The sequence below is a fragment of the Mercenaria mercenaria genome, chromosome 6, assembly GCF_021730395.1.
Source record: "Mercenaria mercenaria strain notata chromosome 6, MADL_Memer_1, whole genome shotgun sequence".
In the NCBI taxonomy this organism is placed as follows: domain Eukaryota; kingdom Metazoa; phylum Mollusca; class Bivalvia; order Venerida; family Veneridae; genus Mercenaria; species Mercenaria mercenaria.
This window is the reverse complement of record NC_069366.1, coordinates 19,011,854-19,037,347: the sequence shown is the minus strand read 5'-3', so window position 1 is coordinate 19,037,347 and position 25,494 is coordinate 19,011,854. Positions and strand designations below refer to the sequence as shown.

At 36.3% G+C, this 25,494-nt stretch overlaps 1 protein-coding gene across 2 annotated transcripts in view; it reads left to right on the top strand.

Moving 5' to 3' along the window:
- Positions 1-6,151: 6,151 nt before the first annotated feature.
- LOC123550635 (sacsin-like) overlaps positions 6,152-25,494 on the top strand; it is a 38,239-nt gene continuing 18,896 nt past the window's right edge. Inside the window, exons 1-6 of one of the 2 annotated variants that reach the window (XM_053545295.1) lie at positions 6,152-6,215; positions 13,799-13,865; positions 18,400-18,524; positions 20,189-20,305; positions 21,635-21,782; positions 23,907-25,472. In XM_053545295.1, coding sequence (XP_053401270.1) covers positions 13,862-13,865; positions 18,400-18,524; positions 20,189-20,305; positions 21,635-21,782; positions 23,907-25,472 — 1,960 coding nt within the window. In that variant the 5' untranslated portion in view covers positions 6,152-6,215; positions 13,799-13,861. Of the gene's footprint in view, positions 6,216-13,535; positions 13,636-13,798; positions 13,866-18,399; positions 18,525-20,188; positions 20,306-21,634; positions 21,783-23,906; positions 25,473-25,494 lie in introns of those variants that run through there. The other variant, XM_053545296.1, reaches the window with a different exon arrangement.

Here is a 25,494-nt window from a genome sequence, read left to right as displayed (position 1 = left end):
TATAGAAGATAGTGATTTTACCCAATCTGGTCAGAGTGACCCAATCTGATACTTGACCGAATCCGGTCTCAACTTATGTTTACATGAGATTCATGCATATCTGTATTTGTATCATTGAAATATAAATACAACCATACAAAATATAATAAATATATGAACTGGTTGAATTTGTCAGCTTATACATTCAGAAATCTTAAAGGTGTCCTATTCGAACCCATGTGCCCACATTAGGTTTTCATGTTGCGACTCTAGGTTCAGACTTACAGCTTGGACTGCGAGTAGCCTTGCCAGCGACACCAGTCATTTATTTGAGGGCAAGCGCAACAATATATTCAATGTGTGACTTTCATCGTACGTCAATTCAGTCGACTAAGTTCAAGAGATACACAGAATACTGCGTGAACAAACCTATCTCACAATTTGTTTCTATATATTTACACAGGAATATTTTAAAAATATGGGGTACCGTGTGTAACACTTTTCAATATTCAACGCTGCATTCTTCGTGCGTAATCGGTATCCCGACCTGTCCTAAATTTTTTACATGACCCTAAATGTTTTATGGTCTTTGAGATTTTTTAAAAACTTTTTAATAAAAAGTGCTCATTCTATTCTTTAAAAATTGTCAGTGATATTAGAAATTATTCGTATTCATTTTCTTTCTTTTTTTGACATAAAAATAATTTCTGTAAAGTCTCACTGAACAAAAAAGTATCATAAAAAAAAAACCTGCCTATTTACTAACTATTTTTAGGCATGTTACCGGACACAAAGAATTATTTAGGCTTTGGGAATGCACAGGTGAAACAAAAACTCTTTGAGGCCCGAGAGGATATCCTTTCTTCGAAATATAACAATTTTTTGGACAAAACGTAATTATAAAATAGTATATAATGATAACGATACAAAATATCGGGAACTAATTAGAAGGCTCGTCAAAACAACGCTATGTATAACGACTTCCTGTGTACAAGTTTACAAATTATATTAAGACGTTTTTGCAACCAGAAAGAACACAGTCTTAACCCATTCATCAAAGAAGTTCCTCGCGGGCATCATAAAGTTCAGTGGGTTTTTTTTTTACTAAATTCTAAATATGTAAGTCGATATTAACACGATATCATTCGTAATTATATTAGCCTTCCGTCCGTAAGTTTCCGGTGGTTTCCGTACAATCGGAATCGGCTATTTCCGTGGTTTGGGCCGGGCCGGGCCGGGCCGGGCCGGGTTTTATTAATAACCAACTAGTTCCGGTCCTCCGCCGCGACTGAAGTCAAATTGTATACCGAGCGTTATGAATATCGGGCACCATAATGACGATGACGTCGTTAAAATGACGTCATTTGTGTTATGCTTTCTGTTCATTTTTCCCGCGATTTTCGACATTTTATAAATTGCGTAACAAAAGTAAAGTATTACACATAAAATAAAAAGAAAATTTGTTTGTGTCAGTGAAATATCAATTTTATTTCACTCGTGAGCACCAAAAAAAGTCATTTTCACTCGTGGCTACGCCACTCGTGAAAATATCAGTTTTTGATGCTCACTTGTGAAATAAAATTGATATTTCACTGAAACAAACAAATATCCTCTATATAATCTTTTGACACGCAAGGACAGTGGTCCCTGGTCACGTGAAATCACGTGAAATCTCGCTAGATATCGCGGTATGCGAGATTTGTTGCTAGGGGACATGTAGGATTCCTGCAATATCATTGGTTAATTTTATTGTTGTCATGAACCTCATAAAAAGTCAATGAAAACAGAAATCAGAAGAATTTTACCTACGAAATAAGAAGGACATATACTTCTGTGTTTCATGTCGAGATATCCGACTAGATAATTACAAAGTTTTAATTAATTTAATTTTGTTCAAGAAATTATTGTTGTTATGTGGACATCCATATATTGTTGTCGAAAACTGAATAAAAGAAGAAACAGAATCTGGATATTATGCTAATTTCCTCAATTAAGTGGACTCGAGCCAAACAAATAAATAATACTCGAAAAACTGAATTTGAGCTGAAATTCCCCAAAGAAACTTCACGTTACACACGCAGCCTAACACATGTACGCTATAACCTATAATTGTCTGTGGAAACACAAAGGGCAGACAGTAGACATCTTTCTTCCTATTTCTGGCATCATGTCAAACGTTATCAAGTGAGTTCATTGTAAAGCTTGAACTAAGGGCTGCATATTATCTTAATACCTTAGTAGGTCTGTGGGGCAAATAACAAAAATTTCTTTAGTAACTCTTACGGATTTTTACGACATTATACAGTTAAATTTAAATCTCTAAAAAGGTTCGGTGAAGACTTTTGCAAAGCACGAAAAAGTTTTATAGTTATATTCTTATTTCTTTCACAGATAATCCTGGACATATTAAGTTCACCTATCATGCTGTATTGGTGGTGTATCTATGTTCATGAGATGTCCATCGTAGGTCCGTCATCAGCCCCCGTACTTATTGTTATGAGCATCCTCTGTTTAACAACAGAGTCAGGTTTGACCAGGCATAACAGAGAAAAAAATTGTTCAGGTTATAGGTGCTTTTTCGATACATGAAAATATGGAGTCATCAATGCAGAGTTCCGGTTGCGATAGCAACCGAAATTAAGACTTATTCTCTTGACTTACTTCTTTTCATCACAGTAATGTTACCTTCAACTACATTTCATTAAGCCCATTAAGTTACCTGTATAGAATAGTCGAATCTCAGATTTTCTTATTATATATGGCTGTTGTGCATAAATTTATCGGGTGGCCGTCGGATCATTCGCTATGTTAAACATGGCCGTGAGGGGCAAAGATGGTTTCCATATTATCTATAACTATAACGGATTTTTTGGGAACCACCTTTTACAAGAATGCTATGCTGATTTAAATATGGATCCATAGAAATGTTTCTTTGGTGAGTCTAAAGAATGTGACTGCCAGGGATTGGAGCACGGTTTCCTCATACAACAACAGAGTAAAATTTTGTGATTTTCTTTGTCATATGCCAAGGGCTGATTCGGGGGGGGGGGGGGGGCGCACCCGGCGTCGCCCCCCTCCCCCTCCCCTCAGATCGCCGGAGCATAGGTAATTTGACCGTTTTGTTCTGGGTGAAAACAGCAAAATATGCATGCATTTTCATTGCTCGCTACGCTCGCATACGTAATTTATCTCTTGTTCTGGGTGAAAAATAAAATATACACATTTTTTGTCGTTCGCTACGCTCGCATAGGTAATTTATTTTTTGCTCTGGGTGAAAAATATTAAATATGCATAACTTCTCGCTTGCTACGCTCGCACATTAAAAATCTGACTAAGTTTCCATGAGCTCCTATAACGCTCTTTACTATTTCTACGTTAATAGCCTTTGGTAACCCCTCCCAATAAAAATCCTTAGAAGTCGGGTCAAGAAATTCTATTCCGAGATACTTACCGAGAATGAGTCTGACAAGTCATAAACATAAACTATGACTAGTATGTTATTTTGGTTTATTTTGACAAAACCTGTCCTTTTCAGTACCAAATAAAGAACCTCAGATCGCCCGGAATGCACCAGATTGATCAACTGGTTTCAAAATTTTCCGGGGTAGTCACATTAGCACAAGGAATCGGTAAAACCGAATGATGCTCCCCGATGCATGTGCTTAAGGGAGATAATTCAAAAAGTAGGTAAGGTAGAGTTTTGGTTATTTGACACTATGCTTTTTGTCAATGGCCTCTATCATTTAGTGAGGTTTCAATGAAATGCCATTAATACTTTTCAAGTAATGCTCCGGACAAGCCTTTTGTTATGTAATAAAGGGAGACAATTCGAAAACAAGTATAGTAGGGTTATGGCTTTTTGACACTCCACTTTCCGTTAAATGAAATGCCATTAATACATTTAAAGTAAGGCTCTAAACAAGCCTTATTTTGTATGATAAAGGAAGATTATTCAAACGGTAGGCAAGATAGAGTTATGATTCTTTAACAATGCACTTTGTCTCATTGGTCTCTTTGATTATGTAAAGTTTCAATCAAATGCCATGAAGACTTTTCAAGTAATACTCCGGACAAAAGTGTGACGGACAGACGGAAGTACGGACAAAGGGACAACTATATACTCGCCCTTCGGGCAGCAAAAAAAAAATTGTTCTTGACTTACTAATAAGTGAAATGTCAAACAAGGAGTGTTTAATGACGCTGTTTACAGTTTTAAAGCTACGCTTCGCTCAGTATATTTAGCAAGAGTATTGATATATCTATAATGATAAGTAAGTTAAATAAATGTAATAGAAACCTGTTCAAATACCAATATGTATCAATTTACAGGGAGGGCTGAATACGGTCTGCGTATCACATGAATGAGGGTGTGATTAGCCGATCGATTAATGTCTTCTAGGTAGAGAAGTGACTTCAAGACCACTGCTGTAATTATTCGACATAGAAAAAAAACGAAACAATATTGCACCGTTACGAGACCTTTGTGAAAAATTAAAAGAGAACCATTTAAATTCTTTAAGTATTGTGTTTAGTTTTGCTATTTTCAAAATGTTAGATAGATGATAGAATAGCACAAATGATTTGAAAACCTCATAAACTTATTGTCTTAATACAATTCGCCGACCATCTTTTTAAAAGATATTTCTTGTTCTTGTATACATATCGCTCGAAATTTAAGGAAGACAGCATATCAAATACACACACACACAAAACAACAAAAGTCTTGTATTACATGATATTATATCACATGGTAATTATAATAATTTTGAAATATATATAAATATATGGTGGCTGATTTGTGCCATTTCGTTATTTCGTTTTATCCTAGAGACAAACCGACAAACGTCAGCCGAACGTCGTCCCGAAAAACGTCGCCCAGACACACGTCGCCCCACCGAATGTCGCCCCGCCGAACGACAAACGTCGCCTGCCGGATGCCTCACCGACGAACGTCGCCCGCCGAATGTCACACCGACAAACGCCACCCCGCCGAAAGTTGCCCCGTCGAATGCCACCCAACGGACGTAATGTAAGGCCCGGGTTTTGTATGCCACTGGCCATATAATTGAGGAAATGAAAAAAAATGTCTGTGAGTTTGAAAGTAACTGCCCGGATAAGATCTCAGATAGCCCTTGCTCAACCAAACGTTTGCACGGGCGCCTCTGGTAACACTTCATAAGGGACTAACAAATATATCAGAACTATTAAAAAATTTACTCCCTTTTATCTCCAATTCAAACAATGCTGTCATATCATTTGAGAGGCAAAAAGACGTCGTTTGGTGCGGAGACATTCGGCGTTTTTCTGGGCAACGTTTGTCGGCGCAATATTCGGCGGAGCAACGCATGTCTTGGAGAAATATGGCAAGGCGACGTGTGTCGATGCAACGTTCGGCGAGGCGCCATACCAACGTTCGGTGGGCGACGTTTCGCGGGGCAACACACGAAATAGCTGAAAAGAAAAGTGAGGGTCATGTTTGATGCAAGAAGATATTTTAAGTCAAACACACCCAGAACTGCAAAATCAGCTGAAAAATGAGACTCCAAATTATAGTGGTGGTGTATTTCATTATGAATATGCTTCCAAAATATCAAGCATAGAACTGTCATGTGATTTCAGCAAAATAGTGCAAAGAAAATAAGGAAATTAGCTCTACAAAGCAAAAAAAAAACAACAAAAAACTGAGGACTATTATATAACGCCAATATGCGACTACCATATTTTTCGCGCCATTTACCAATTTAGTGTCTTTATGCCTATAACCACGTCTGCGACAGAATCAAATAACAAGATGGCACAAATCAGCCACCATAAAATATTGCAATAGATTTTAGGTTTCATTTGGACGCTTTTTTTTCTATATACTAAAATATGGAAAATCTATGATTGTTTCAGATTTTCATGATGGTCATGTTATTATGAAACACTCTGTACTTACATGATTTATTGTTTCTTTCTTTTTTTTCTAGAAACTTTTTAGTCAATATTTGGCGAATCTTATTATTTATTTTACAAAAAGATAGTTTAAACTTTGTTGTGCTGGTTTGCAGGGTAATTTGTAGGGCACAAAACTATTGCTTGAAAATTTTAATTTAAAACAGGTTTTGATTTCTTGCCTATCAGTTATTCGTTATTGATTATACCAGACATTTTCTGAAAACTCAATGATCTACTTTTCGTTTTGAATACACGATAGAGCAGACGACATAACTATGACGAGCAGGAAGGATATTTTGGTAAGCAGTTTATAATTTAATTTATTTATTGTTTTACATTGCTATACATTTGTATATGAGTTTGAAATTGGATCCCTTTTTATATATATAGATCTATATATATTTTTAATTTATGACTATTAAGACTGATTGTAATGAAAGGGATAATATACGTGTACATTTTGCTGAATCATGTACACGATCTAACTTGAAATTCTGTTGACAATGAGTTAGCTAGTAACAATAGCATGAATATTGTAATGGATCAGGTGATATGATTCGCGCCATGAGAAAACCAACATAGTGCGACTAGCATGGATCCAAACCAGCCTACGCATCCGCGCAGTCTGGTCAGGATCCATGCTGTTCGCTAATAGTTTCTCTATATGCAATATGCTTTGAAAGCGAACAGCATGGATCCTGACGGATGCGCAGTCTTGTCTGGATCCATGCTGGTCGCAAACGCACTATGTTGGTTTTCTCATGGCGCGGCTCAATTATGGAAGATAGTTATAAGGCAACTGATACTCCCGATGTGTATTATTCAGATGCGGATGGTGCTTTTGAATAGTAATTATGTTTATGTATATGCATAATAAGTGTCATCGCGTTTAATGTGTTAAGTTTTACACATTATCTATACAAGGAAATTATTAAAATATATAAAAAAAGAAAATAACTAAAGCACAATTTAAATATCAGATAAAGATATGTGTAAAATGCCAAGAGTATACGAAGTCTCGAACCCACGACCTTTTATAAAATCTAAACAAAAGGTGTTTTAAGCCCGGCGCGTTTAATCGTTATTCTAATCACGGGGGTGAGAAATTCGATATCAAGTTGCATTATACAATAACGAGACAAAAGCTATTGTTACCTTTTAGTAGTTTTTTTTTTTTTTAGTTTCTTTTTGTAAACTTGTCGGGTTTTCTATATTAGATTTGTATTCAAAATTGCATGTATATAAGTTTTCCTGTTATTTAGTTTACGTGTTTAACCATGCATGTTTAACCGTGTTATCATAACACGGTTAAACATGCATGGTTAAACACGTAAACTAATAATATGCATAAGTTAAATGATTAATAAACATAATACTTATTAATCAAATAACTGGTTCTGCTACATGTCATTATTGTCATCAAACTAATACAGAAAACAACTGAGGTAATAGTGATTGCCTCTGGGTTTTTCATGAAATCTCTTGCCCCTCACCGATATTGGTTCGAACCTCACTCGGAGCGTTGAATTCTTCATGCGAGGAAGCCATCCAGCTGGCTTATGGAAGGTCGGTGGATAATAATCGATGAAATAATGCACAGAGGGGCATCTGGGGTCTTCCTCCACCACCAAAGCTGGAAAATCGCGATATGACCTATAATTGTGTCGGTACGGCGTTAACCCGACAATAAGCACAACTTTGGTTCCACTTGGATTGTTTGAGTCGTCGCAAATAGCATTGCTTCATTTCCAGAGCTTGTCTCGCCATGCATGGCTGCGTGCAAAGATTTTGAACATATAATTATGCTGTTGACAACTTGTAACTTTGCCGTTCTATGCTTTGTTTAAATAACAGAGATATATTTTGCTTATGTCACTTAAAAACTTTACTGTCTGGATTTTGCGGAATGTCCACCAATTATAGCAGAATGAGAAATGGTTTTCTGAACGAAATGCCATTCAATGCTGCGATAAATTATGTATTATACCAAATTCATAGAGCACCACTTTCGTGATGAACAAGTTCAGAGGTGCTGAACTATATATATCACAGCCACTTCACGCTTTATGTCAGTGCAGATACAGAATGATCTGATAATAGGGACAAAACAGAGGAAGTCCAAAAACAGAGTTACATACATGTCTAAGTCTTTGTGAACGGAAATTTTATTGTTTTTCAACGTTTCCGGTGTTGATCACTGATACAAACAAAGCTGTCTTTCGTGTGGCCTCTGCCTCGCATACGGTCCAATTCTTTCACGTAGGGAAATAATTCAGCTAGCTTGCGAACTAACTGGCAAGACAATAACTGTCATTTAAACCACCGCAACTGTTCAATAATTTGTTTATATCTTCTGTTTTGAAATGAGGTCGGCGTTTTGGCGGACCATGATATTGGCCCAGTGGTTAAGGCGTCCGCCTCGGGATCGGGAGGTCGGAGGTCGAGCTCCATGGGAGCTTTCGTCCGGGATGTTTGTCATGGGACTCATTTCGAAAAGGCCGGTTCGTGAGCCGCGAGCTAGTTAAATGAATGGTTACCGACTTCTATCCGCTTGGCGCCTGGCATAGAGGTAGGAGTTAAGAGCTACGCACAGTAAATGTGTCTCATAAGCCAAATCTGGCCGGCCCTTTCAGTAGGGGTGACACTGTAATAAACAAGACCTTTACCTTTCCCTTTTTTCGGATGTCAGTTAATCAAGTGCATATTGCAGATTTAATTTTCAAAAATCACAACTTCCTCGTGATAAAGAATAGGGCCTAATATAAGCAGGCAAGGTATTAGTAAACTGATTTTCGTTTTGAGCTAAAATTGCGGACGTAAAACTGTGATAAAGATATGTCCATGTGATTTTTGACTGATAGCATATTGATATTTTAACCAAAAATATGATCCTTAAACTCTGATTATTTCGCAAGTAATCATTTGGTTACAAAATGTGATAGATTTCCGCCTTGTTTGAATAAATGAATCAAACAAATAAGCACGTTGACGAACACATAATAACCATCGTGAAATTAATAACATCCCGCATTTTTTTAATGATAAAGCTGTTTTTCCCTGTCACTATCACTATAGTCAATCATGTATCGGAAGGCATGGCTTACATGCATACCACTGAGCAAAAGATAATGGCAACACTGTTACGAAACTAGGTGTTCATTGTGACCGTTTTGTGAATGAAAACGAGCACCCCTCCTCCAATTAAAAACTACTAACATTGGGATGTGTCCTGTGTAATGGATGATTTACATCAGACACACTGGATAACCTGACAGGGAAGCTTCTGGAACTGGGGCGTCTGCTGTATCTTGCCCTGAGACAATCATTCAGTTGTATATGTACTAAAACACTATGATAGATGATAGAGTTTTATTGTCAAGTGTCAAGTATATGTACTAAAACACTATGATAGAGTTTTATTGTCAAGTGTCAAGTATATGTACTAAAACACTATGATAGAGTTTTATTGTCAAGTGTCAAGTATATGTACTAAAACACTATGATAGAGTTTTATTGTCAAGTGTCAAGTATATGTACTAAAACACTATAATAGAGTTTTATTGTCAAGTGCGATCGGATATCTAGTTATACCGAAATGTATATATAATATATAATGTTGGTATAAAAAATGGGCAAAAGTATAGAGCCACTGCCGTTTTACTAATTTGCTTGTTGACATGTTTTATCACTTCAGTATTGTTGACAGATAACCTTACTTTATTTGTGATAAGTGAAAAGTTTATCGGTCTGATTATTTGAAAATTATCAAATCCGTCTGAAAGGTTTTATGTGAACCTAATAAACTGTTATGAATATGTTTAGATATACAATTTTTGAAAATATATTTAAAGACATTTGGTTTAAAGGAAAAGTGCAGTTGATAAGAAACCCTGCATGAAGTAAGCCTTGTCTTTTTCTTCTTTTTCATCACCATTTTTATTAAACTGAATTCAAACTGGTTTTCTGACAAAATCTCGTCTATCATCATTTTTAAGATAAACGTCAGTTATAAAAATATATAATTGAAAGCTACATTTAGAATGCGATTTAAATGGGTCAGTTTGTCCGTCTGTCCATACAACCATCCTACTTCATCTTAACAGTGATAGTTTCTTAGAGTAAGGGTTTAGTGTGAATGTATAATAGTGCTTATTACATACTCGTTTCTATTCCACGTTAAGTTACACTAGTACCGGAAACGTCAATATTTTTCCATACACTGACGCCTGAATTTCATAACCTTAGGACGGCCAGCACATATTTATGCAACCTCGCCAGGTATATGTATGTTTTTGACAACACAGAAAATGACGTCACTTGACCTTCAGCTATTTCCGGAAGTAAATAAAATGAAAGTAGAAATGCTAAACTTGAAAACGAAAGCCGCATTTTGATTCGTAGATAGTCAGGGGTCACGCGCAGGGGTCACCCCGCCCGTCTAAATGTATGCGCGTGAACCTCCTTTTTTTTTTTTTTTTGCTATTGGGGAGCCAATTTTCAGCACTTTATCACGAATTGAAATTACCTGGGCTTTAGTACAGCATGTCAGCTTTTAATCTATTAAAAAGTATTTGAGCTCTGGATAAACACAAATCCCACAGGGGTCCGTAACGGACCAAGGGTACATTGATAATTTCGGAACTTCATCAAATCGCTCAAATTGTCATTTTTGATGTTGTCTGAGAGTGTCAGTATATGCCTCAGATGTAAGATATAACCGTATTTGAAAGTTGCAAACCTAGACATTTCAGAAATATTTTCAAAATAAGTTTCGTGTAATAAATGTTCTTTCTTAGGAAGCGTGAAAGGGCCATCAGACGCTAATACGTTTTAGTACGTTAAGGCTGCGGAAAGGATATCGGGTGCGTGACGTAATTCAGTGTATGTTGTTACACTATTTTTTCTATTTAGTTCAGTATTGTCAGTCATATTCATGCTATTGAACAAATTTATGATATTTACATTTTATTTATACGTGAAGATGAGTATGTAATAAAAAGGTTATTATCTTTGCATCAGGAAATACGCACTCGTTCTTCAGCGGAAGAATATTGCGCTCCTAAAGTCGCGCAATATACAAAGCTAATAAGCTATAAATAGAGATTTTCAGCTTACTTCGACGCGTACTGCGGACCACGGACTACGGACTTACTATAGGGGTTTTCTCAAACTGTATATGAGGAAGTTATGCATAACTGAACAGTTGCATATTTAGCATCCGGTTCTAATGCCGTAATACTGTTTTCATTCAAAATATCTGAGGAAAGATAGCTATAAGATTTATCAATATCCGTTTTATTGTATATGAATTACCAATATATTTTGTCTTACAAACTTTTTAACAGTGTGGGCGCAATTTTAAAAATTTTCACCCTTTTACTTTTTATATCGCTTTTTTATTAATGTCTTTCGACTACCGTATTAATGAACAAGAAGCTAGAGGATCTGTATCGCAAACTTGTTCTTTTTTATTTGAAGTGCTGCAACTTATTTATATGATTGCTGTCAATTTCGTGAGGTTCTAGCAAGTATTCTCTAGCAGTAAAAACGGCTGTTGATTCAACGATCAACATACACTATAAACCAGAATTTGAACCAATGACCTTCTGGTGAGGAGACAGACAATCTTCCCCTGCGCCACAAGATGTTCACCCGATCCATATGCGTAGGGGATCACAACAACATTTTTGGTATCTAAAATGTATATAGTGTATATTGAGCATGGGGTTTCGTATTGTAGCACGCGCGACGCTGAAATGCTATTGTACGACGCACAATTTGGAATATGCACGGTACGATGGTGACATTGTAATACACCGCGGTGGTATTATATATTCTTAACTATTTCAAACCCTACAAATTCAGTTTTATACGATACTGAAATCATTCAGTATTCCCGGTCACCCTATCATGATATACGTGATGGCTACATTATGAATTTTTAAACCAATATAGACCTTGAGTTTTCATGAGTTTAAATCTTTGTTCAAGTTCCCTGAAGACAAGTATCTACATGTACACATACCATTTTTTCATGTGTTCGACTTAAAAGGCTTTGTCAATAATGATAAAAGGCTAGTCTCGACTTCTAAGCTTGTTGTATCAAATGAGCACACAGAATTGCTCAAATGGCGTCATAGGAGTTGATTAAGTCAAAAATATAATTTTGTTGACAGTTTTATGCATTTACTGGCCATAAAACATTTTTGGAATATGATCGGAATGTTGACCTTGGACACTTCCCAGGCCCTTTCTTCACAAAACAATTTTAGGTGTCAGCTGGGTTTTAGATTGAAATGTTGACATCTAGTTTTAATGGTATTTAAAGATTAAATTCCAGCTGAGACTGACAATCCATACTGAATAGTCACTTGAAAATAGTCATGAATTTAAATATTAAATTGTTACATGCAATATTGATATCAATGACAATGTTTCATTATCAAACTCGGCTGGGACTCAAAATGTTTTGAAAACAGAAGCCCAGGAATTCAGTCTTGGCGTGATCTCAGTCATCAAGATCGAGCTTGCCTCGATCATTTGATATCAGATTATGTTTATATGAAGATGATATTCTTTTTTTTTTAATTTTCAAACATGCTGATACATAACTAATACAGGATGTTGCCGCTAAATTATTGTAATATATCGGATCTCGTTTCGACGGGGATGAAAGATGCATGTATGAGAACTTCCCGTATGTTTTGACAAAGTGTTGAACTAAATCATTTAAGATAGTCCATTAAAACTTCTCATGATTTTATGTAACATTCTACATTTATCAAACATTAATGAAAAACAATGACTTTTTCCATACAGAAGTCTACGAGAACACGGCATTTATACTATGCAACAAAAAATAAACGGACGTTTGTTTTATTCAGAATGTATCAATTTTTTTCACAATTATATTTTGTACTGCTTTTTTTTCTTATGTTTTTGTTAGTCTAGGAATCGTATGGACGGACACAAATTAAAACAAAACTGTTTTTATAGGAATCGCCGTTATCTTCAAATCCATGTTTCAAGTTGCATATTTTAATGCATGAACATATTAAGGTGAAGTTTATCGTTGCACTGTGGGTTCCAAGTTGTTCCAGTCGCGCGAAAGAAATGTCTTAATATCAAAACAAAATGTTAAAGCATACGGGTATTTGAAGAACATTCTTAAGGCAAGTAAAATGCGACAGGGTATTAAGCTGAATCTAGAGGCATCCTACATGTAGACATTAATGTAGCCGACTCGTTTAAATGTGACATGAACTAAAAGTAATAGAATATGACATCTGAAAATTGCGATTACATGATTGTGTTAAATGTAGCCTGTTCACTATCCATATATTTTCAAACGTATGTATTGTATTAGCAGATGATTATATCACAATACATACATTTCTACAATGAAGGCAAAAGTTACTACACATATAGGTAAAAGAAATATATATACCATATGTATCTTTTTTCTTGCGAACCTTTAAATATTTTGAGAAAACCCCTACTGTAAGTACGCAGTCCGCTGTCCGCAGTCCGCGTGGAAGTAAGTTGAAAATCTCTAATATGATGACTGATTTAGGACTTCCCTTTTATTACACTATGTTACCGTATTGAAAAAGAAAGTAGAAATAGAAAGTAGAAAGAAGGCTTGTAAAATCCACGATTGTTGTTTGAAATTATTGGCAATACACTGAAACATATGGAATATATAGACAGATACGATACGTACGTTCGTGTTTGAATATAGTTAACTATTTCTCGGCATTGAGTATAGGCTCTCAAACTGATCTGATGGTGTAATTTATTTAGAAAAACAATATATTATTATTAATAATTATTATTAATTAAATGAAACCGTTCTCAACATCTGACATCTTTCTGTTTTCAGATTCTACAATCTGTACGCTATGGATAAAGGTTGAAAAGTAGTTCCAGTATATATCACTGCAGAATGGGTAAGTTATCTCGGCTTACATAATTTCGTTGCTAATTACTAATTATAAGAAGTGTAATTTATTTGTATATTATAAAATATAATATTTCATGTGGTATTTTTCTGATCTGTGTTGCTAAATGATATTTTATAGATGGACTGCTGATAAGATAACCTATTTCATATGTATAAAGATTTCATATGTATAAAGAGAAAGTGATGTGGTACAAAAAAAAACAACAACAACAAAAACTATCAAACAGTTGACATAGTTTCGATCCCCGACCGGGGCAATGCTTATACAGTGCTGGTTATAACCGCTGGAGGCCAGGAACTCGCTCATCAGTGAGTTATCCCGAACACGTAAAAAGAACCAGCACGTATGTAAACAATAGCATAGAGAGAAAAATCACATGAATTTCTATTAAATGCTGAATGATTTGAAAAGAATCGCTGTTTTCTGTCTTATATACAGAAAAAAAAACTACTAATTTCTGTTTCATTGAATTAGAATGCAGGAAAAAATAGTTAGCTATCCGCTATACCCTAAAGCACTGTATACATTAACAACATGTATAGTAAGTCATCCCGGATGTAGCGTACATGATATTTCAATATATATACCCTGCAACACAAAAGGAAGAAAAATGTAAAAACACTCTTTGATTTGTCACATAGACTTTAAAAGAATATATAATTTATTCCATTTAATATTGAAAAGTATCAGGGAGCATAATAACAGATTTGAATGTTAAACTTTATTCTTGCAAGGTTGTATTCTATCAGTAACAAACCAAAATCCCTAAAATAAAAGAAGTTGAGTATATGGCTGTGGTTATCAGTGCATTTTCTTTACGTTTTTACCAAGTACTAAGCTCTCAACTTTGAACCAGCCAGAACAATGTTTTTCAAACCTGACATTTCTGTATTTTTAGCTCACCTGAGCAAAAGGCTCATAGTGAGCCTTTGTGACCGCTCGAAGTCCGTCGTCCGTCGTCCGTCGTTGCGTCCTTCAACACTTTCTAAAAAAATGTTCTTCTTCAAAACCACTTGGCAGATTTACACAAAACTGCAGAGGAATGATCCTTGGGTGGTCCCCTTTCAAATTTTTGAAAGAATTGAATTCCACATAGAACTCTGGTTGCCATAGCAACCGAAATGAAAAACTGAAAAAATCTTCTTGTCCAAAACTGCAAGGCATAGAGCCTAGATATTTGGCATATGACATTACCTACTGGTCCTCTATGGAGATTTTTAAATTATACCCCTGGGGTGAAAAGAGGCCCCCGCGGATCCCAAGTTTTACTTAGACTTATATAGGAAAAGATAAAAAAAAACTTCTTGTCTGAAACCACAGGACCTAACGCCTTTGATATTTGGTATGTTGCATTGCCTTGTGGTCCTCTATCACTATTGTTCAAATTATTACCCTAGGGTGAAGAGGCCCCGTCCCGGGAGTCCGAGGTTTTACATAGACTTATATAGGGAAAAACATTAAAAATCTTCTTGTCTGAAACTGTGATGTCTAGGCTTCTGATACACGGTATGTGCATTGCCTGGTGGTCCTTTACCAAAATTATTCAAATTATGCCCCTGAGGTGAAAAGAGGCCCAAACAAGGGGTCTCAAGTTTTACACAGACTTATATAGGAAAATACTTTAAAACTATTCTTGCCTAAAACTGCAAGGCCTAGGCTTTTGATATTTGGTATGTTGCATTGCCTCAAATTATGCTCCTGGGGTAAAAAGAGCTCCTGCCCTGGGGGTCCCAAGTTTTACATAGTTTTATATGGGAAGAAAACTTTAAAAATCTTCTTGTCTGAAAGTTCAAGGCCTAGGCCTTTGATACATTACATGTAGCATTGCCTAGTGGTTTCCCAACAAGATTATTCAAATTGTGCCCCTGTGGTGGAAAGAGGGGGGTGGGGTGGGCACTTGTTTTACATAGAGCAAAAAGCCCGTAGACCTCGGCAATGCTTGAGCCTAGGACTCACAAACTAATAGATAGGTTTACACAGAGCTTAGATATTTTACATGTTTGATTGTCTATTTTGGTCTTTTAGATGGTTCCTTTCAGAATTACCCGAGGAATTGAAATCCATGCAGAACTTGGATTGCCACGGCAACTGAAAGGAAAATCTTTAAATTTCTTCTCCTCGGAAACTGTTAGTCCGATTTCAAAAATATTTTGTAGAACTGATCTCTTGGCAACCATTCTCCAAAATTGCTCAAGCTGATCTATTTCGATAAAAAATATGGCCGCCAGTGACGGCATGGTTTGGGTCTTATTTGTTTTTTAAGCAGTTGCAAAAACATTTGGACCACAAGTGTATAGTTTGATACAAAATTCAATACTCATCTTGAATAGCCTTAATCGAATCGTGACGTACTGACCTACTTTCTCGTTCTTTTTTTAAGTTACAGCGTAAAAATTTAGACCACATGCATAATTGTTTATACAGATTCACTATTCATCTTGAATAGTCTTAATCATGACCTACTGACCTACTTTCTAGTTTTTGAAGTTACAGCATATAAACTTGGACCACTTGTATAACTTTTGATACAGATTTCAATACTCATCTTTAATATTCCTAACCCTGGCCTACTGACCTACTTTCTTGTTTTTTGTTTGTTTGTTTTTTGAAGCTACGGCAAAGATATTTAGACCACTCGTATAATTTATGATACAGATTTCGATACTCATCTTGAATAGTCTTAATCTTTACATACTGTCCTACTTCCTCGTTTTTAGCTCGATTATACGAAGTATAAGGAGAGCTATCCTACTCGATCCGGCGTCGTCGTCGGCGTCGGCGTCTTTCCACGTCCCCACCTTGGTTAAAGTTTTTTTACACTTTCTCTTTTTTCAACTTATCTCTGTAATTACTTGATGGATTTGATTCAAACTTGAAATACTTATTCCTCATCATCATCCACATCATCTGACATAAGGGTCATAACTCTGGCACCAATATTTCATGAATTATCCCCCCTTTTCACATAGATTTTCAGGTTAAAGTTTTGATGCACTTTCACTCTATCTCTGTTATTACTGAATGGATTTGATTCAAACTTAAAATTGTTGTTCAACATCATCACCCACATCATATGACACAAGGTGCATAACTCTAGCATCATTTTTTCATGAATTATTCCCCCTTTTTACTTAGAATTTCAGGTTAAAGTTTTGGTGCACTTTCACTCTTCCTCTATTATTACTGAATGGATTTAATTCAAACTTAAAATAGTTGTTCAGCATCATCACCCACATATATGACACAAGATGCATAACTCTGGCACAATTTTTCATGAATTATTCCCCCTTTTACTTAGAATTTCAGGTTAAAGTTTTATGCACTTTCACTCTATCTCTGTTATTCATTACTGAATGGATCTGATTCAAACTTAAACAATTGTTCAACATCATTACCCTTATCATATGACACAAGGTGCATAACTCTGGGACCAATTTTTCATGAATTATTTCCCCTTTTTACTTAGAATTTTAGGTTAAAGTTTTGATGCACTTTCACTCTGTCTCTGTTATTACTAAATGGATTTGATTCAAACTTAAAATAGTTGTTCAACGTCATCACCCACACCATATGACGCAAGGTGCATAACTCTGGCACCAATTTTTCATTAATTATTCCCTCTTTTTACTTAGAATTTTAGGTTAAAGTTTTGATGCACTTTCACTCTGTCTCTGTTATTACTGAATGGATTTGATTCAACATCATCACCCACACCATATGACACAATGTGCATAACTCTGGCACCAATATTTAATGAATTATGCCCCTTTTTGCTTAGGATATACTTATATACTGTTTTGATACATTTTATCTTTACCTCTCTTATTACTTTAAGTTGATATTTTTGACATAGACTCAGGCTATTGTGCAATATCTTCATCCACAATTGGAGTCATTAAACACTCAAGTGACAGCTCTAGTTTCCTCAGATATGCCCAGTTTCACTATCCAGCATCGAAATAGTCGAGCGCGCTGACTCCTGTGACAGCTCTTGTTGAAATTACAGTATAGAATTTGGACCACATGTGGAAGTTTTGATAGAGATTTCAGTACTCATGTTGAATAGTCTTAACCAAGACCTACTGACCTACTTTCTTGTTTTTGAAGCTAGAGCAAAGAGATTTGGACCACCTGTATATTTTTATACAGATTTTGGTAGTTATTTTGAATAATCATTACCGTGACCTAATCACCTACCTTTTTGTTTTTGAAGCTTTAGCAAAGAGCTTTGAGCCACATGTATAATTTCCCGTACATATTTCAATACTTATCTTGAATAATCTGGTTAGAATTACACCAAATTGTGTCAGCAGAATCCTGCCATGCCATGGATCATTATCAAGTTTGTTCAAACGGTTTACACATTACCTGCCTGTATTTATTTAGTAAATACTTTTAAACAGTCCAAGCAAGCAACTAAGCTCAGGTGAGCGATATAGGGCCATCATGGCCCTCTTCTTTATTTAGCTTTCATACTTCTGAGTTTTAACATTAGGGGAATGATTTTATAATATTTCAGCGTCAACGAGCGATGGCGTCACGAAGACGAAAGCTATACGCTACTCACGGATGAAACAGCCCCCATTGATCAAACTGCTTAGAGGCATTTTATCGGATTATCCGGATGGCGGTCAAATACTTAAGGTAAGGTTTAATGGTAAGCTTGTACATTCCATCTCAGTAAAATGTATTTAGGGTCTCATTTCAGTGCATTCGGCGTCTCATTTCTGTCTTCAGCTCATTGTCTTCATTGTCTCAGTTCCGTCCCCTGATCAGTGTATATAACGCCTTAACGCTTCAGTTCAGAGTATCATTTTAGTTCATTGCATTCAGCGTCTCATTTCAGTCCTCAGTTCAGTGTATTCAGGGTCTCAGTTCTGAGTATTCTTCGTCTCAGTTCTCTCCTCCGTTCGTTGTATATGACGTCTCAGTTAAGTGTATTATCTCAGTTCAATTCTTAAGCAATTATGTTCCGCGTCCAGTTTATTTAATGTCTCAGCTCAGTCCTAATTTCAGCTTATTCAAAGTCTCATTTCTGTTCTCAGTTCAGTGTATTCAGTGCTCAGTACAGTCCTCTTTTCAGTGTATTAAATGTTTGAATTCAGTTCCTAGTTCAGTGTGTTCAGCACCTGTGTTCCGTTTATTCAGCATCTTATTTCCATCATCTGGTTATTGTAAATATTGCTTCTGTTTGATGTATTTAATAGCTAAGTTTAATGAATTCTTTGTTCTTTGTTAAGTCCTCATTGCAGTGTAATTATTGTCTCAGTTCATTGTATTCAGCGTGTCAGCTGAAGAATATTCAACAGCAAATAAACTGTTAGAAATGCAAAATAGAAAAAAAGTTATAACAGAAAAAGTTTTCTTAAAAGGAGCATTTTTTCATTTAATTTGACAGCGTCTCAGTTTAAGTTATGTTCAGCGTATGAGGAGTGAGACTTTTCAGTGTCTCAGCTCAGTGTATTCAGTGTCTCAGTGTAGTGTATTCAGTGCCAAAGTTCAATGTATTCAACGTCTCATTTCAGTGTATTCAGTGTCTCAGTTCAGCGTTGTTTAGTGTCAGTGCAGTTCAGTTGTATTTCAGTGTATTCAGTTCAGTGTATTCAGTGTTTCAGTTCAAGTGCTCAGTCAGTGTTTTTAGTGTACGTTGTCAGTTCACAGTGCTGTTCAGTGTTTTAGTTCTAGTCAGTTATTCAGTGCTCACTCAGTGTATTTTCAGTGCCTCAGTTAAGTGTGTTTAGTGTCTCAGGTCAGTGTATTCAGTGTCTCAGTTCAGTTCAGTGTATTCAGTGTCTCAGTTCAATGCCTCAGTTCAGTGTTTCACTCTCACAGTTCAGTGTATTCACTCTCTCAGTTCAGTGTCTCAGTTCAGTGTATTCAGTGTCTCAGTTCAGTGTATTCAGTGCCTCAGTTCAGTGTCTCAGTGTATTCAGTGCCTCAGTTCAGTGTATTCAGTGCCTCAGTTCAGTGTATTCAGTGTCTCAGTTCAGTGTATTCAGTGTCTCAGTTCAGTGTTATCAGTGCCTCAGTTTTGTGTATTCAGTGCCTCAGTTCAGTGTATTCAGTTTATCAGTCCGGTATATTCAGCATCTCAGTTCAGTGTTTTCAATGCCTTGAGCGTCACAATTCAGTGTATTCAGTGTCTCTGTTCAGTGTATTCAGCGTTTCAGTCGAAGCTATTAGAAATACAACAAAGTAAAAATTGTAGCAGCAAAAAAAATCCTATTGGGGGACATTTTCAATTGATTAAATTGATAGACACAATCGCAGTAATGCTATACATTGTATTTATTTCCCTATTTTTTCAGGAGCTAATTCAGAATGCCGAGGATGCCGGTGCTACTGAGATAAAAATCTTAAGTGACAACAGAAAATTAAATGATGATGCAAGGGAGAAAACTCCTAGATTTACAAAATTTTTCAAGGTATGATATTAAAAGATAGTAGATAGTCATAAAAGTTTGTTATAAAAATGCTACTTACTTGTACAGTTCCATTCTATCAAATAAAAATATTATATTCCCAAAATGTTGTAAAACACTTTGCACCCCTTGGTAAATCTAATGCAGTTATTGTTACATACCGTATCTGTATAGAATATATCTATTGAAGGCAGATGTTTTCATTTTTGGCTAATAAAATCTTTGACACTACCGAAGTGAACTTAATATACTTTGGTTCACTGATAGATTGCAGTAAGAACCAGAACTCTGTCTTCTGGCATATTATAATTATTCCCCTTTTCAGCTCATCTGAGCCAAAGGCTCATGGTGAGCTTTTGTGACCGCTCTATGTCCGTCGTGCGTCATCCGTCCGTCAACATTTTCTAAAAAAATCTTCTTCAAAATGCTAGGCAGATTTGCTCAAAACTTCACAGGAATGATTGTTGGGTGGCCTGCTTTCAAAATCGTTCAAAGAATTGAATTCCACACAGAACTCTGGTTGCTATAACAACCGAAAGAAAAAACTTAAAAATATTCTTGTCCAAAACCGTAATGCGTAGAGCCTCGATATTTGACATTTGACATCATCTAATGGTCTATTACAAAGAGTGTTCAAATTATGCCCCTGGGGCGAAAAAAGGCCCCGCCCCGTGAGTCTGAAGTTATACACCGACTTATATAGGATTTTTTAAAAATATCTTCTTGTCTGAAACCACAAGATCTAGGCTTGATATTTGGTATGTAACATTGACATGTGATCCTCTACCAAGATTGTTCAAATTGTTACTCTGGAGTGAAAAGAGGCCCCGCCTCGGGGTTCCCAAGTTTTACATACTATTAGACTTATATAGGAAAAAATCTTTAAACAATTTCTTGTCTGAAATGCAAAGCCTAAGGTTTTGATATTTGGTATGTTGCATTTTCTAGTGGTCCTCTACCAAGAATAATCAAATTATGCCCCTGAGGTGAAAAGAGGTCCCACCCAGGGGATCCCAAGTTTTAAATAGACTCATATATGAAAAAAACTTTAAAAATCTTCTTGCCTTAAACTGCAAAGCCTATGCTTTTGATATTTGGTATGTTGCAAATTGTTCAAATTATATCCCTGGGGTGAAAAGAGGCCATGTCCTTCGGGTCCCAAGTTTTACATAGACTTATATAGGAAGAAACTTTAAAAATCTTTTTGTCTAAAAGTTCAAGGCCTAGGTATTTGATATTTGGAATGTAGCATTGCCTAGTGGTTCTCAAACAAGATTATTCAAATTATAACCCTGGGATTCAGTATTCTAGAAACTTATTTATTTATTATAGGGCCCTGCATTATGTGTGTATAATGACGCAGTTTTCACTGAAAAGGACTGGGAAAATATACAAATGATATATAGCAGCATGAAACAGGAGGATCCTATGAAAGTTGGCAGATTCGGTCTTGGGTTCAAGTCTGTCTTCCATATTACAGGTAGGAAATCGCATATCACAACCACGAGAAAAAAACTTATTTTCCTACGTCCATTCGGGAAAAACGGACGTATTGTGTTATGGCGCGTGCGTCTGTCCGTCATATTTTGTGTCCGGAGCATAACTCAGTAACATTTCAAGGTATTGACATTGAACTTACATATAGATAGGTGTAGATAAGACAAAGTTCTGTGTACATAAACCAGATTGGTAGCTTAAAGGTCAAGGTCAAAATGGAACTCAAAGGTCAAATTTGTTGGTCTTATTTCGTGTCATTAGCATACATGTAACATAAGAACTGTTCAAGGTTCTGAGTTGGAATTTTGCATTTAAGGTCAAGGTAAAAAATGGAACTCAAAGGTCAAGTTTATTCTTCTATTTTCATGTTCGGAGCATAACTTAACTCAAACTCAAACTCAAACTCAAATAGTTTATTGCATTAAACATACACTCATATGCTTATAGCAACAACCATTTAAGGTATTGACTTCAGTCTTGGCATATAGATAGGTGACGATGAGACGACGTGAAGAGGTCAAAGATCAAGGTCACAACCAGGTTAAATCTGTCTGTCATTTTGTTTCCGGAGGATAACTTAATATTCATTTAATGTATTGGCTTTAAACTTGATATTTAAGTAGTGGGCAATGAGACGATGTGCAGAGCGCATGAACCTGGACGGTTGGTTAAATGCCAAGGTCAGAAATTGAGTTAAATATTTGTCGTATGTATTTTGTTTCAAAGCACAACTTCAAAACTATTCGAAGTATTGATTTTAAACCAGGAACATTACTGATGAGGTGATTTAACGAGTGCAACAATCTACATTGTTATCTACATTGTTTCCCGACCGCACCCGCAACAGCATCACTTACATACTCATGGGCCTAAGTATTCGAGCGCACGAACTTGGTTTATGTGTCAAAAGTTATGGTCCCAAATTGAGTTCAAATGTCAGATCTGTCGTTTGTGTCTGGAGCACAGATTCAAAACCATTCAAGGTATTGACTTAAATCTTAAAATATGGGTGGGTGGTGATGAGATCTACTTATGGCTTCTAGACAATCTGTGGGAGACATATTGTTTTTGGCCCGGTTGTCTGTTTGTCCGTTGTCCGCTGTGCAACTGTTTAACCCTTGGGGCGATTTTCAAATTCTTTGTCACAAATGAGAAATATTTTACCTATAGTCATGAAACCACGACTGAATATTTTTACCATGTGATTTTGTATAAGTTTTGTTGTTGATTCCACTCTGCAAGACCAGAGTTGTTGCCCTTGACTTTGTAAAAATATGCATAAAGGGCATACAAGTTAGTGTCACACGTATCTCAAAAAGTTTTTGGCCTAGATTCATAAAACTTTAAAGAATTGTTGTACAGCATATAAAGTTGTGACCTGATGTCCTGTTTGCGAGTTACTCTACTCAGCCAGACCAGAGAGGGTCTTTGAATTAGTTAAAACACACATAAGTGCTTAAAAGTTCATGATGCAGTTATCTTAAAAATGTTTCACCATCTGCAGTGACAGGAAGGAGAGGGGATGTCATATTGACAAACATCTAGACATTGTTTAATTTTGTCTTCTCAGTATTTTTCACCCTGTAAGAATTTTCGATTAACTTACTAAAAAGGTCAATCGTCTGTCCGTCCGTCACATAGCGTGTCGGCTCTATATTTTTATGGCGTCTGAAATTACTTGCAAAAATATTAGCTATAATGATTCGTCATGCAGAATGCACTTTTTGGTCAATTTGGTTCAAGGTCACGTGGTGAGATCAAAGGTTGAATATATCACGTACGCTATAGTCTTTTACCCTATTGATGAATTTTCAAAAAAAAGCCTGAACTGTCATCAAAAATGAGACTTGGCGCTGAACGCAACTTCCGGTCATGTATCATCAAGGTCAATGTCGCACGATTAGGTCAGAGGTCAGTGGAATGAATTTATATACCCTTTTCATTGTTTAAGAATTTCAATTAGTTTATTATGGACTTATATGTACTTTTCCTTTAAACGAGGCCTTTTAATGAGACATGCGCTTTTACAAATGTAACTTGTTACATTTTTTATAAACTATACTCGTACATGCCTTTGACACAAGAGGACGCCATTACATTCTTTCAGATTTCCCAAGTGTGATCAGTGGTAACACGTTACTTTTGATCGACCCCCAGCAATCTGATCCTGAAATGGTAAATGCTTCACTTGACCTGTGTTCACTTAATGACTACGCAGAAGATGATATAGAACCGGATGTTTTTTGGAATGCTTTGGAGGATACATTTGGCCTAAGTCGGAACACTGTAGGATCACAAGGTTTCCAAGGGACAGTCTTTTGGTTTCCTTTAAGGGAAGAAGTGTCCGACCTCTCAGAAACTTTGTATAATGGAGCCAAGGTCAGAGATCTGTTTGACGCATTAAAGTCGGAAGCCTCAAATATGTTGATATTTTTGAAGAATATTGAACATATTTCTTTACATATTCGCGAGGAAAACGATGTTCCAGTGACAGAAGTACTAAAAGTTGAAATTGAGGACACAGATGGGAAGGTTGGAAACCGTGTTCTAATCAAAGGAAATAAGGAGCCGAATTTTGACGATGAAGATATTTATACTTCAGAACAAATTACAATACACACAGTAACTGCTGACACTGATACGAGAATGGAATGGCTTGTTGTAAACTACTTTGTCAGGAAAAGTGCGTCAGAAGATTTCAGAAGACTGATAAAGAACAAAGATCTTAATTATAGTCCATATGTGGGGGTTGCGCGACCATTAGACATGAGCTTTGGGGACTTTGAAGGACATGTGTTTTGTTTCCTTCCATTACCGAGAGAAGGTGAAAGGCTGACAGGATTACCAGTGCACGTGAACGGATTCTTTGCACTTAGTCAGAATAGACACCATATGAAATGGCAAACTGAAGAACAGGAAGGTCATCAGATAGATGACAAATCTATTTTATGGAACAAAGCCCTTATTGAAGAAGCTCTGCCTAAAGCATATGAAAAGTTGATATTAGAAGCTATCAAAAAAGCGGAGGAGAATAAGTCTGAAGAGACCGCAGTTTTAGCGGTGTATAAAATGATGCCATTACATGACAGTTTGTCAAATAAAACCCATAAACGGTGGTCAGTACTTAGTACAAAACTTTATGAAAGACTGGAAATGAAGCGTATTCTCTTTGTATCACAAGCGAGGGAGTGGATGCAGATAAAAGACGTTTGTTTTGCAACGTTTAGCTCATTGCCTGAAAGCGATGCCCACAACATGCAGGATGCGATGACTAGATGTTTGCATGCAACTGGACTAAAACATTCAAAACTTCCGGGACTGTTATTTGAAGCCATGCAGATATACTACCCGTATATAAAAGACCTTACCCCAGAATCACTAGCATTACATTTACAAGTCAGTGACGGATATAGAGCGTTATCATGTGATGACAAGTTAAGGGTGTTGTCATATCTGCTATCAGATGTAGAAAATTACAAAAATGTACAAGAGTTAGAGCTGTTACCTTTGGCATCAGGACAATGGACAACCTTTGACAACAGTTCTGCGGTTGTATACCTGTGTTCTGATAATGAAATGAAAATGTTTCCGGGCAAAGAGTCAATCTTTGTAATGCAGGCGGCACAGCTTGGTGAAAAATTGACAGGATGTCTTGAAAACATTTGTAAATCAGGTATGTGAATCAAATATTATTC